The sequence below is a fragment of the Cyprinodon tularosa genome, unplaced genomic scaffold (genome assembly GCF_016077235.1).
Source record: "Cyprinodon tularosa strain WSP-4 unplaced genomic scaffold, ASM1607723v1 ctg631, whole genome shotgun sequence".
Classification (NCBI taxonomy): domain Eukaryota; kingdom Metazoa; phylum Chordata; class Actinopteri; order Cyprinodontiformes; family Cyprinodontidae; genus Cyprinodon; species Cyprinodon tularosa.
In genome coordinates, this window is record NW_024039376.1 from 725,001 (window position 1) to 738,903 (window position 13,903).

The 13,903-nt window shown below is 42.4% G+C and overlaps 1 protein-coding gene across 1 annotated transcript in view; it reads left to right on the plus strand.

The window, feature by feature from the left end:
• The window catches only part of LOC119798651 (high affinity immunoglobulin gamma Fc receptor IB-like), a 15,765-nt gene extending 11,497 nt beyond the window's left edge, over nucleotides 1-4,268 (plus strand). Inside the window, exons 2-4 of the mRNA XM_038308207.1 lie at nucleotides 3,385-3,420; nucleotides 3,624-3,893; nucleotides 3,973-4,268. Coding sequence (XP_038164135.1) covers nucleotides 3,385-3,420; nucleotides 3,624-3,893; nucleotides 3,973-4,268 — 602 coding nt within the window. The remainder of the gene's footprint in view (nucleotides 1-3,384; nucleotides 3,421-3,623; nucleotides 3,894-3,972) is intronic.
• Nucleotides 4,269-13,903: the final 9,635 nt, after the last annotated feature.

Genomic DNA, 13,903 nt, shown 5'->3' on the forward strand with positions numbered 1-13,903 from the left:
AAAGTAACTGAGTTACTAACTGAGTTAGTCCACAATAAAAGTAACTAGTTACTAGAAAAAGGAACTATTGCCTTATTTTTGCGTTTCTCGCCCCCGTAACCCTCACCACCCAGCCCCCACCTTCTCGCCGTGTGTTTCTAAAGCCAGCTGAATAGAGCGGACGACAAAGACAAGAACCTGCAGAGAATTTAGCATTTTTTGCAACTCAGCGTAAATGACGTCAGGGGGGACCGCTATCTGACGGGCCTATATACCCCGTCAGATAGCGTTCCCCCAGCTTTACATGGGGGAATGGTATCTGATGCGGTGTAAATATCATCAAGCTGCATTACCTCTACTCATGGGTGTGAAGTTTTTTAACCCCTGGCTCACACCGACTCCGGTCTTACCGTTGCGGTGCGGTGGGTGCGGCGCCGCAGTGATTCCAAGTCATTAAAAAGACGTAAACCTCTCTCACCGGCTGCTGAGCTGTCCGGCTGCGGTTACCGAGACACTCCGGCGCTGCAGAAAATTCAGCAAGAAAGCTATCCTTGCGGCGTGCCGGAGCCCTCCGCAACAAGCTCTCGCAAATATCCTTATTTGGGCCGTGTTATCGCGTGAAGTTATGTGAACTCAAGTGAACTTCTGTTAAATCTCCGGACCTGTTGCCGGAGCCGCAGAGCCTCACCGCACCGTAGTCAAAAGGGGTGTGTGAGAAGGGGTGTGCGGGAGTTGCGGTCTCCGTCGGCTCGGTAACCGCACCGGAGCCAGTGTGAGCAAGGGGTAACAGGGTGTTCATATCTGGTGAGTGTATGAAATTAATAACTGGGGATGTCTAATTCTGAAATCCTGTGTGTTTGGGTTGTTATAGATACTGCAACATCTATCTATCTATCTATCTATCTATCTATCTATCTATCTATCTATCTATCTATCTATCTATCTATCTATCTATCTATCTATCTATCTATCTATCTATCTATCCATCCATCCATCCATCCATCCATCCATCCATCCATCCATCCATCCATCCATCCATCCATCCATCCATCCATCCATCCAGATTTCTCTCTTTCTCCATTTAGGCTAACATTTGATCCTTCACGCTCTCCATAGTTCCCCAGTGGCGCGAGCACAGAACGGCTGTTACCCGCATTTAGCGAGCATGCGCGTTTCCAATCGCTGCGCGTTGAATCGTGCCGCCTGCGCTGTGCGGATAGCAGGGGAAACCGTATCTGATGCGAAACGCAGCTCGACGTAACACCAGTATTTCCATGTGGAAAACGCTGTTTTGCTGCTGGATCCTCCTCACTCTCCATCTCTCTGTGTGTGCTGTACGTTAACACCCGCCAGCGGAAACACCCACCTACCCAACTGACAGACGGGATCTCACTATACATCAGCCATTCTCATCCTCCCCTCTCTCATGACAAGGCGCACACCAGTCCTATCATGAAAATAAGGTTCATTGTGCGACCTGAGTAACGCGCAGTAATGACTCCGACTGGAACTGTCTTTAAAGAAGGAGATCAGTAACTGCTGCACCATCATTTTGACGGAGTCATGGCTGCATCCAGAAATACCGGACAATGCTATTAGCCTGGAGGGGCTAACACTATGCCGCGCCGATAGAAACAAAGAACTAAGCGGTAAGACTCGGGTGGTGGGCTGTGTTTACATCAACAACAGCTGGTGAAAAATGCTAGACCAGTCGCCAGCTTCTGCTCTCCAGACATCGAGTTTCTGACTGTTAACTGCAGACCGTTCTATCTGCCCAGAGAGTTCAGTATGGTTAGCATCACTGCTGTTTATGTGCCCCCCAGCGCTAACACTAAAGAGGCCATGAAGGCTCTATACCAGGCTACCTCTGAGCTCCAATCTGCACACAGAGGGCGTTTTCATCATTGCTGGGGATTTTAACCAGGCTAACTTGAAGACTGTTCTCCCTCATTTCTACCAACATGTGGACTTTGCAACTCAGGGTGAAGGAACTTTAGACCTGGTTTACTCTAACATTAAAGATGCATTCAGAGCACCCCCCGCCCCCACCTCGGTTCATCAGATCATCTCTCAGTCATGCTTCTCCCTGCATATAAGCCCCAGCTGATCAGGTCTAAAACGACAGTTAAAGAGGTCAGAGTATGATCCGAGGGCGCCATGGAGACACTCCAAGAATGTTTTGAATGCTCTGATTGGAACATCTTTAAGGCTGCAGCAACATATGACAACTTATTAAATATTGATGAGTATGCCATGACTGTGTCAGCCTACATCAACAAATGCATTGAGGATGTCAGCATCAAAAAGAACATTCCCAACCAGGCCAACCAACCACCCTAGATATATGGAGAGGTTCGGAAATCTCTAAAAGCACCGAACTTAGCTTTCAAGTCTGGTGATAAAGAGGCACTAAGAACAGCGCGTGCCAACTTAAACCGTGCCATCAGATCCATGAAGCAGAACTAAAGCCAGAAGATCCAGGATCTTTTCCATGACAACAGCAACACCAGAAGACCATGGAGATCATCTTGGACTTCAGGAAGAACCGGCCTAACCACCCTCCACTGCTCATCAACAGCTCAGCTGTAGAGGTGGTCAACAGCACCAAATTCCTGGGGGTGCACATCACAGACACCCTCACCAGGACTGGAAACACCACCTCACTGGTCAGAAGGGCACAAAAGTGCTTGGACTTCCTGCAGAGGATGAGGAGAGCCCACCTGCCCACACCCATCATAACCACCTTCTACAGAAGGTGTGGTGAGAACAGCAGAAAGGATCATGGGGGCTCCTCTTCCCTCCATTAAAGACATTTCATCCCAGCGCTGCGTGTCCCGAGCCTGTGACATCATCAATGACCCCTCACCCCCCCAACATGGACTGTTCTCCCTGCTGCCCTCTGGGAAGAGACATCAAAGCATTGGATGCAGGTCCAGCAGATTCCAGAACAGTTTCTTCCCCACCGCCATTAGACTGCTGAAGGTTTTGTAAAATGGATTATTTTATTGTATTTTAATATATTTATTATATCTTATCATTATTTTTAAAAAATGAAGAAAAAGAAAGGAAAAAAGGTTAGAATTGTGTTTATATTACATGTTTTTATAAATTTCTTAGTATTTCTCAAGGCTGCACTTTAAAAAAAAAAGAAATTTGCCAGACAGCTGTTCTAAACACAATTTCTTTTTGTTTTACACCGTGTAAACAAAATGATAAATAAATCTGTCTAAGTCTAACTCTTAATCTGAATAATTTCTACTGCATATCACTCTTTTGATCCATCTAGAAACTAGGATTTATGATTGTTCAAAATAATTTTAGAGGGAATATTTTCCATAACACTGTCTTTTTGTGTCTGTTTCATGTAAAAAAATAAATGTGATTAATTAATTTTTTTCCGTTTAGCTTCCATGTTGTTGGTGTGCTGCACAACATACAAAGGTTGGTGAAATATTTTGTAGTTCTTGATGTCAGTATTTGCTGGTATGATACCAAACACAAGAATAAGCCTTTTTATACTTATAAAAGTAATCTATATAACAGACACAAACAGATGAGTTTAGGCTACAGGGTTTTACTGCAATACCTCTGTTAACCCTTTGCTTTGATGAAAATAAAATCAATCATCAGATTTTTCATTCCAGCAGCTGCTCTGACTGTGAGTCCCAGCAGATCTCAGTTCTTTATAAGAGATTCTGTGTCTCTGAGCTGTGAGGAGAACAACAGCTCTGCTGGATGGACTGTATGGAGGAACACAACCAGAGGAACCAGGACTCAGTGTGGAGATGGATGGGGGAAACTAGCTGGTTCTACCTGTAACATCAGCTACCTGTACACATTAGACAGTGGAGTTTACTGGTGTTGGTCGTCCAGAGAGGGAGCAGCCAGCAGCAGCATCCAGCTCACTGTCACTGGTAAGATCAGACTGTGGAGTTAGTGTTGATGAAGCTGTGTGGAAATGGATGAAATGCTGTAGTTTGTCTCTGTGTTGAGGTGGATCAGTGATCCTGCAGAGTCCTGTCCTCCCTGTGATGGAGGGAGATGACGTCACTCTGAGCTGTCTAACCTGGACCACTCCCTCCAACCTCCCAGCTGCTTTCTATAAAGATGGCTCCCTCATCAGGACTGAGCCCAAAGGTCACATGACCCTCCACCATGTGACCAGCTCTGATGAAGGCCTCTACAGGTGTAACATCAGGGGTCATGGAGAGTCTCCATCCAGCTGGATCTCTGTTGAAGGTCAGCAGCTTCTCTCTCTGCCTCAACCTTCATTAAGAGACAAGAATTAAATACATATATTTGAATTATTCCAGAGGAAAATATGACCACTCCACAGTCTACATCCACCACCTCTGGCCAAACTTTTCTCAAGATCACAATACCTGTTGCCACTTTTATCTCTTTTGTTTTACTTCTGGTTCTAATGAGACGATGTGTCTGCAGGAAATCTCAAGGTAAGTGTTCAATGCTTTAGAACTTGAGGGATTTTGCATAATGTGTCAGAGCAAAGAGAGCTGCAATATAACTAGCTCCTCATTTAAGCATTTTAATACTTGATCTGTTTTTGGAACAGCTGAAATAACTGCAGATAACATTTATTGAAAACATTCCTTATTCTCTTCAAAAACTAAAAACTAATTATCTGATGTTTTCTGCTGGATTCCAGTTGAAGAAACTAAGGAAGAGGAAATGAGCATCACATACAGTGAACTGAAAATCCTCAATAATCAACAGCAGCTGATCAAAAGCGGCAGAGGTATTTTTTCTAATAATATACATGCTAATCTAAATTATATTTTTTCCAGTCTAAAGACTGAAACAAAGATGACATATACATTTTCTGCTGGATTGATATGAGGTTTCTTTAATTGCTAATCAAAACAGACATTTTTTGTAAAGAGAAATTAGATCTTCCACAATTATTTTCTAAAGATGGAAGTTTTTTGTTGCTGTTATTTCTTCTCCTTTTAAAAGTTTGTTGCATCACTGCTTCATTCCCCATTTGAAGGTAATCTAGAAAGGCCCCAGGAATTTCTGTTTGGTAAAGTAGATTTATTTTTGTAATAAAAAAAGAAAAAAAAAGGAAAAACCCTGCAGTTTTTTATGTTGAATATATTACCTCAGACATGAGTTACATCATTTTGGAGGCTTTCAGACATTTTTTACTGCGCTGTGCATCTGCAGCCTGTGGTTATTCAGTTAACAGACCAGCAGCTCTGTGGTCGTCCAGCTTCCTGTTATTGAAGGTAAAAATAAAACCTATACATATTTCTCTGCAGGAGTCAAGATATTTATCATGATGGCTCCTATGCTTCTATAAAGTTTAAACACGGAAATCTAAAGGATTTGAAAAACACTTCTTTAATAGTAAAGCTCAGTAATTGTTACTATAGATGTTTGCATTGTGTGTCTGCAGGAAGGGACACCAATTTCGAAATTTGTCTGTTTTAAAGATGTGTCTTTTTTTTAACTTAAAATATAATCATATACCAGTTTTAGAAAGCGTAAATGTAGTTAGCTTAGATTTTCTCTACAGTGTGATGGTTTGAAAACCTATTGGTAAAGGGCAGGAAACCACTGAGAATAAAATAGATATTAATCTGTTGATTAGTATTTTTAAGATGGGGAAGTGGAGTTGTTGCATAGAAGAAGCTCCTGCCTCCATCTGCCATGTTGGAGGCTCCTACCCCTACTTTGTTTTCACTCCTTCGGTCAGCTCAGACACAAGGCCCTCGGTATAAAGTCCAGTTAAGAGGTGAAAACCTGTTTCCAAATACATTAAGAGGGGGAAGGGGCAGGTAGGTGAGTTCTGTTATAAAAGAGAATTAGTAAGAATGAAGGGAAAGGTGTATAAGAGGGTGATGAGACCTGTGATGTCTGGTTAAGAGACAATGTCGCTGAGGAAGAGATTGGAAGCCGACCTGGAGGAAGCACAGATGAAGATGTTGAAGATCTTTGCATGCGTGAAGAGGATGGATAGGATCAGGAATGACTACATCAGAGGGTCAGCTCATGTTAGGTGTTTAGATCAAGCCTGGTGGTTTGGACATGTAATAAGGTTGGATAGTAATTGGTAGAAGAAGGTTGAGGCTCATACAGCCAGGCAGGAGGCCTAGAGGGAGACCAAGGAGGACATTTATGGATATAATAAAAGAGGACATGAAGGTAGTTGATTTAACAGACGGATTCGCTGTGGCTACTCCAGAAAGTGAAACACTAAAAGAAAAAGAGGAGTTTAAAAACCAAATGTTGGAAAAGGAGGTTTAATTTCATTATATTTTCTATATAAAGCCACATCAACCCCTGATGCTTGCTTTGATTAATTTTCTCAATCTGTTTGTTTGTTTCTCTTGATACATTTTGAATGATTGATAGACTTTAACATGTCCAAATGTCTTTTGTCTGTGATGCAAATCTACTTAATTCACCTAAATTTAATATTTATAGCCAGGCCCTCTTGGTCAGAACTTTATAGAACCACATTTTCTGCAGATATGGTTTTAAGTCCTCTGCAGTATTTTTCTACAATCTTTGAACAATCCACAATCTTCAAGTATAATATTCATTTGAGTTAGGCCTAGACTTTGACTAAGCCATTCTCAAACAATCTTAGCCTGATTGACTGTAGCTCTGGCTGCTTTTTGGGATCATAGTTTGTCGTCTGTTTCGAGTAGGATATTGTAAGTATTGAAGTAAAAGCTGTTTCCACATATTGTATTTTGAAGTGTCATAGTTTATATTGGGACTGGATACTGTGGGGATGAATCTTTTCTAATATTTATAATTGGCTTATAATTTCTTGTAATGTCTTTTAAATTTTGTAAACTCAAAAAAATAAAACCCAGCAAATAGATCATCGCATCCTGGTTAAAGTAGAAACTTCCCAGAAGGGGTATCTCTATTTAGACATTCCCCATTTACTGGTTTTCACAGGACCGGGAGGGGCTGCTGCTCAGACTGCAGAATTTGTGATATTGTAAAATATTGTACAATATAAGCATGATTTTCATGAAGTATTAGCAATATAATGTTCTTAAAACCTCAGTAAAGTAGATTTTTTTATGATATAGGCCTTTTATTGTTTTAAAGGGATACTTCTGTAAGAGATAATATTTACAAACCTAATGAGGTTTAAAGGAGAAAAATAACGGAATATCATCTGTATTGCAGTGATGAATGTAATCTGTTAAATTGTTAAAAAAAAATCAGAAAAGGATGTTAACCAGGAACATCAAAGAAATATAATAATGATGATAATAATACATTTTACTTAAAGGCACCATAAAAAGATTTGCAAGATGACCTTACGTTATATAAAACACATGAAAGCATCATAACTATGAAATTACACATTGCATAACAGAACAAAAAAGAATTTTTTATTATGACTTCTGGGTAAAACAATGTTGTGACACTGCAGCGTTGCTAGTGAGGAAGTATCACATGGAATGGGCAACTGACCCAGGTTGGAAAACCGCTTGAAAACGACAAATGTGTGGCAGAGCTAGCGGTTAACGTACAGAAAAGTACATAGATTTCATGAAGTGCTCTCAGATATGAGTCAACAAGGTTATAATAGGCTTTGAATGTTAAAAAGTAAAATTTTCACTTCAAAACAGACTTGGAATGTAAGACAGTGATGTTTTTTTTCAAGGCAATGGAAATATTTTGTATGAACAGGGTTTCTTTGTAATAGAAGCAACATTCTGGACTAACTGGAGCTTATGCTGGATGAATAGTGTAGTCATGTAGCCATCATCATGATCACATTTCTCCTCAAACACCGGGCTCCTTGGGCTTTCAGAATACTGCTTAACCTCTTAAAACAGAATATTTTGGTGATGTCCTTCAATAAGGTAAAAAGGTGACTGACCTTACTTTGGGATAGTGGTTTCCACACTTTTCTGGCAGGGCCCACCTTTGATTTAGGCTTATAAGAAAGCTTTATACCCTCTCAGTTACCCCACAACCTTTCCAATAATTGAACAAAGAAAAGTCAACTTGAGTAAATTACATAATTCCATAAAATAAACAACAATGTCCTTTAAATTTTTAAACTGTAATCTTTGCAGGTCTAATCATTGGAATGTTAACTGTTTATTTCACTGTGTACTGTACTGTTAAACATTGCTATCAATATTTTTAATACATTTTTATCATGCCCCCTTTGCAGTTACACTGATCCTCTCTACGGGGTACAACCCATTGCTTTTGGAATGAGGGATATTGATTACCTTCTCATCTACAGTTGCTGAGTTCAAATTTGGTGGCTACATCCTCTGAAGGCCAGATTCTTTGGCCAATTAGATAACACCACGGCACCAAGGCATGTTCAGAATGGAAGACTACTCATTATGTGGGCAGCAAATGCAGCCTTCCTTGTGTCTGCTGGAAAGGTCAGGTCCAGTGTATCCTCCTCCCACAGCAGTGTGTCGTAGTGAGCTTGACGCAGATATTTTTGATTTATGCCCAATATTGAAGCGTGGTCTGCGCTATGTTATTCCACGCCACAAGGCAAGAGGGCCAGTCATGAACTAGCTGTGGGTCTAGATGCAGCCAAGGTGGTGAGAAGTGGGGGCAAATTTGTGACACAACGGAGGGACATGAGGGCAAAAAAGAGCGGGGATCCAGGTGGAAAAAGGGTCCCAGCGTTCTCGCGCACCTCGCTCTTCTAGCTGGTCCATCTTCACCAGTCGTTTTCCACAATGGCGGTCATACAAACAAAACAAGTCGGTAAGGTACCAAACAGGAAATACGCATAGAGTAGAGCGACCTAGATTTGATCAGAGGCCTCTTGTCTGCTGCAATGTCTGCAGTCACCTACAGTTTTGGAGAGGTGCAGCAGAGTGCCTGCGGAGTGGGCACATCTGCGTTAACTGTGACACACACGCAGACAACCTGGTTCCTGAGTATAAACCAAACTTTACCATGAGTTATTGTGAGTCCAAGCAAACCGACTGCTCCGTGCTCATAGGAAAAAGGAAAATGGGGCAGAACAGTGGTGAATATTGGAAGTGCAGTTTTATGTAATACATGTATGTAGTACACAGACTGTGTAATGCATAAATTTCTTTCTTAATTTCTTCATTAAACTCTCTAGTTCCATTGGGGGGAAATAGGCACTTCCTGTTGTCACAGTAACTTTTGTGAACTGAAAACTCAGAGTTTCCAACCTTAGGCTAGATCAATTCTGAGGATTTGAGGTTGAGTTTCTTAACCCTGCTTTGTGAAACAGACTCCAGGTATTCTGGTTATGCCATATTACCTTAAAGCAGCTCAAACTAGAGTCCTGCACGGGTCGAGTTTTACCAACCCGCACCCGCCTGAACCCGTTAGGATGACTACCGAACCCGACCTGTCACCCGCGGATATCTTCAATTCAAATCCGAACCCGACCCGACCCGTTGATATTTAACCCGCAACCCGACCTGTTAAAAAATCAAGTAATAGGCTATAGTATGCTGCGCTGCAGAACAGCGCCATTCACACTGCAGCAGACGTGTATGCACTGACTGTGGCCTTTTTGGAGGGAAGTCCCCACACTGCCAGCAGGGCTTTAAGCTGCAACAAGGGTGACCCCAGACAGTGCCTGATTAAAATAACATTTCTGATGTCCATAACAATAGACACGCATAAAAAAAAAAATCGCCAACTACCCACCCGCACTAAAAAAATATCCGCCCGACGCCCGACCCGTTTATTTTTATTTATGTATTTTTCACCCGCAAAAGAGCATTTTTGCAGGTGACCCGTCGGGTACCCGACCCGTTGCAGGACTCTAGCTCAAACCTCTGTGCCACTAACTGCTGCATGTATGCTTGCATACCTGGTTGACCATTGACTGTTTAACTTTGCTTATTAGATTTGGTCAACTCTAGTTTCTCTTTCAAACAAAGATGCACAAAGTGGGATATTTTTATCAACTGCAACAGTATTAAAAAGTGAAAAGATCTGAACAGAAATTGAATTTCTCATTAAATCATCTGCAAGCTAACAGAACCCCTTATAGACCTGCACTAATTTAGGTGTTTTATTGTTCCTCAGACAGAGATCCAGCTGCACTTTACTCTGCAGTGAGGACAGATGACTTCAGCTATGGACAGATCATCATCAGAGAGGCTGGAGACAAACAGAGGATCATAGGTAGGAATGATCCTTCATTTGTTTACACTGCTGTTACATTTTGTTATCTATGATTCATTTAGTTTAGCCTATATTAAACTAAAAGGTCCCAATTCAGATGTTTTTGTTTGTCCATCATAAGGTTAAATTCTCCTCTCTGACTGTTAGACTCTTTGATTTTCTTTGCATTCAGATAAAACCACCATACTTCATGCTGTTGGTTCCAGTGAAGCTTTAGTGCAGCAGAACAGCCTGATGTCACCACAGAATAGATCTGATAGGTTTAAAAATAAAAAAAGGTGTTAGTCCAAACTGGACTGTCATAGTTTCTACTTCATTGTGGGCTGAGGGTTTTAGTGTGTGTGCGTAGATGCAGTATAGCTCAACGGTCTGTTTACTTCTGTTTTGGTGATGCATGAGCAGCTCTGTGGTCTCTGGGTCCCACAAGTATTATTATATTTAACTTTTTTTTATTAACAGCAGCAGGACTAAAAAAATAAATAAATGAATCTGATGCTTTCTTATACATTATTTTCATTACAAATCCTCACCAAAGTTGTTTTTTTTTTCATCATTGCTAACAGATCTTAATGTACCCACAGTAATTCATGTGTTGTTGTTCCTCAGAGGAAGATCCAGGTTCAGTTTACTCTGCAGTTAGGACAGAGGACATCAGCTATGGACAGATCAACGTCAGACCAAAGAAGACCAGAGGTAAAGCTTCCACACTGTTGACTGAAGGTCAGAATGTCTGTTAGTAGAAATGGGGAACTGTCTCTTTAAGCAGATGAGGAAGAGATGTCAGCCTAAAGGTTGGCAAAGAACTTCATTTCATGTCCCAACATGCTAAAACTTCTTTGTTTTTCACTTATTTGCCATAGATTAATATCAAAATGTATCTTTATCAGTTAGAAACTATGTTGTGGAAAACAGAAGTAAAATCTGTCATCAATGATCATCAATCATCATCAACGGCTGATGAGGTTGCTTGAGGACCCAGATGCAGAGATGAGCTAAGCAGGGATGAGTTCTGACAGATTTAATTTAAGAACACAGGTAACAGAGGCAGCAATCCAAAAATCCAAATTAAAAATGTTAAACAAACCAAAAACCATGAAGACATCAGGGGAAAACGAGCATGAGGAGCCAGGGAGAGACGAGCTGAGAAGACAACTACAGCAACGACAAAAAAAACAGAACTGAGTTACTGCAGAGGTGGAGTATTTAAACGGAACAGTTTAAAGGATGGACTAATGAGCTGAATAAAGAGCAGGTGTGGGTGGAACTGGCCAGAAGGAATCCAAGGGAAAAGAAAACAGGCACAAGGGGGCAAACGAGAGTAACTAAAGACTGCTTGTATATAATGGACAATAAATGAAAGAACAAAGCAGGAAAACTGATAGAAGAAACTGAACACTCAGTCACAATAAATGGGAAAAACCATAACATTTAGGCTGTTAAAGAGTTGATGAAGTTAAAAAACAGTCAAATATGAGGTATGTTTTAAACTTTCTGCTGCCATTCTGTTAAGTTTTAACATTTAGGTTATTGTTAACATCAGTGATCATTGAATTAAAATTCATCTCCAGAGGCCTCTTAAATAAGCTTGAGTTTATATTAAGTAAATCAGTTGTTCGGATGACTGAGAATCTTCATCAGCATAAATCAGTTGTTTATTCTTCATAATTCAGCTCGGATAGTGATTTTATTTTTGGGCCCTGTCATGGTTTTCTTAAGAGATCTGACCCACATGCAGTAAACCACTCAGAGAACCAGGGTATGAAGTATGAACAGGTTAATTGATAAGGACAGCGGGGGTAGGATTCAGGAAACTCAGTGTGCTGGTGAACCGGAACTGAAAGAGGGAAGGGAAGTATCAGCGGTTAGTTCAGGATCCGTGGGAACTTTGAGCAATGACTGGAGAGACAGAGAAAACGGGACTCACGTTGGTTGAGAAGACCTCTTCTCCCAGAATCCAGTTAGTGTGGGCGTATCCAGAGGTAGAGACTCGTTGGAGGATGGACAGGTTTAGAATTGGTTGGATCCTGAGGAGCTATTGAGCGGACTGTCACTTGGGAATCCAGGAGGACATGAACGGAACTTGTGGAGGTTAATCCCCTGCACAGTGTGAGACTCAAAAAATCCTTCCAGGGGAAGAAGACCAAACATCCAGCTTGCAGGATGACTTCCCAAAACTGGCAAACACTCTGGCGTCGAGGTAGTGACAGTCCACCGCTCAAATAGTCCTCAGTAATGAGCCAACCAGCCGCAGGTGTGTGGGAAAAACACAAAAACACAACCCACAACCCCCCCCCCACCCCCCCCCCCCACCCCCCCCCAAGGCTGGTCTCCAACTCCTGGTTCATAAGCTCAACTTGACCATTAGACTGGGGATAGTAGCCGGAAGTGAGTGAGACCTTGGCCCCAAGAGCCGAATAAAAACCCTTGCAAACCGGTGAGATGAATTGAGGATCTCGATCAGAGAGTATGTCTAGAGCAGGCATGGGCAATCCCAGTTCCTGAGGGCCGGTATCCCACAACTTTTAGATGTGCCTTTGATTCAACCTGAATCAAGTACTCAGATAATTGGGAGGACTCTGCAGGAACCGACTGCATACTGTGGAAGTAACTCAGCCATTTGATTCAGGTGTGTTGGACCAAGGATGGATCTAAAAGTTGCAGGATACTGGCCCCCAGGAACTGGAATTGCCCACCCCTGGTCTAGAGGGATCCCATGGAGGCGGAAAACATGCTTGACCAGGAGTTGGGCTGTTTGAAAAACTGTAGGTAGCTTCCTCAGTGAAACAAGATAGCAAGCCTTGGAGAAACGGTCAATGATTGTGAGAATGGTGGTCATACCTTTAGAGGTGGGGAGTCCAGTAATGAAATCTATTGCAATGTGGGACCAGGGTCTCTTGGGAATGGGCAAGTGTTGAAGCAATCCAGTAGGGGGCTCATGAGACGGCTTGTTCCGAGCGCAGGTCGGGCAAGCCAAAACAAACTCCTTTACGTCCTTCAGTAAGGAGGGCCACCAAAAACATCGACTAATGAGAGCCACAGTTCGACTGATACCTGGATGGACAGAAAACTTGGAAGTGTGGAGCCAGTTAATTACATGAGCACGAATGGGTGAAGGGACAAAAACTCTGTTGGGGGGTCCGGTACCACGGTCAGGTCTCAGACTGTTGGGCCTGCCTAACAAGGTCCTCAATCTCCCAGGAAGCTGTGGCTACAGAGCAGCTAGGAGGCAGGATGGGAGCAGCGGACTCCTCCGATTCGTCTGGGGCAAACTGCCTAGAGAGAGCATCCAGTTTAACGTTCCCAGAGCCAGGACGAAATGAAATGGAGAGGTTAAACTGGGAGAAAAACAGGGACCAACTAGATTGACGTGGGTTAAGTCTCTTGGCGGACTGAATGTATGACAGGTTCTTATGGTGTGTCCATACCAGAACAGGGTGTGGAGCTCCCTCCAACCAGTGTCTCCACTCCTCAAGAGCTAGCTTAATGGCTAAGAGCTCTCGGTTTCCAACGTCATAGTTTCTCTCTGCTGGGGAAAGTCTGCAAGGAAGAAGGCACATGGGTGTAACTTGTTATCAGTGTCAGACATCTGGGAGAGGACGGCTCCAACGCCTGAATCAGAGGTGTCAAACTCCACCACAAATTGCTTAGTGAGATCAGGCTGGACGAGAACAGGAGCAGTGGCAAAAAGGTGCTTGAGACGAACAAAGGCTGCCTTAGCTTGAGGGGACCAAACGAAAGGGACCTTAGTGGAAGTGAGAGAAGTGAGGGGTAGAGCAGTTTG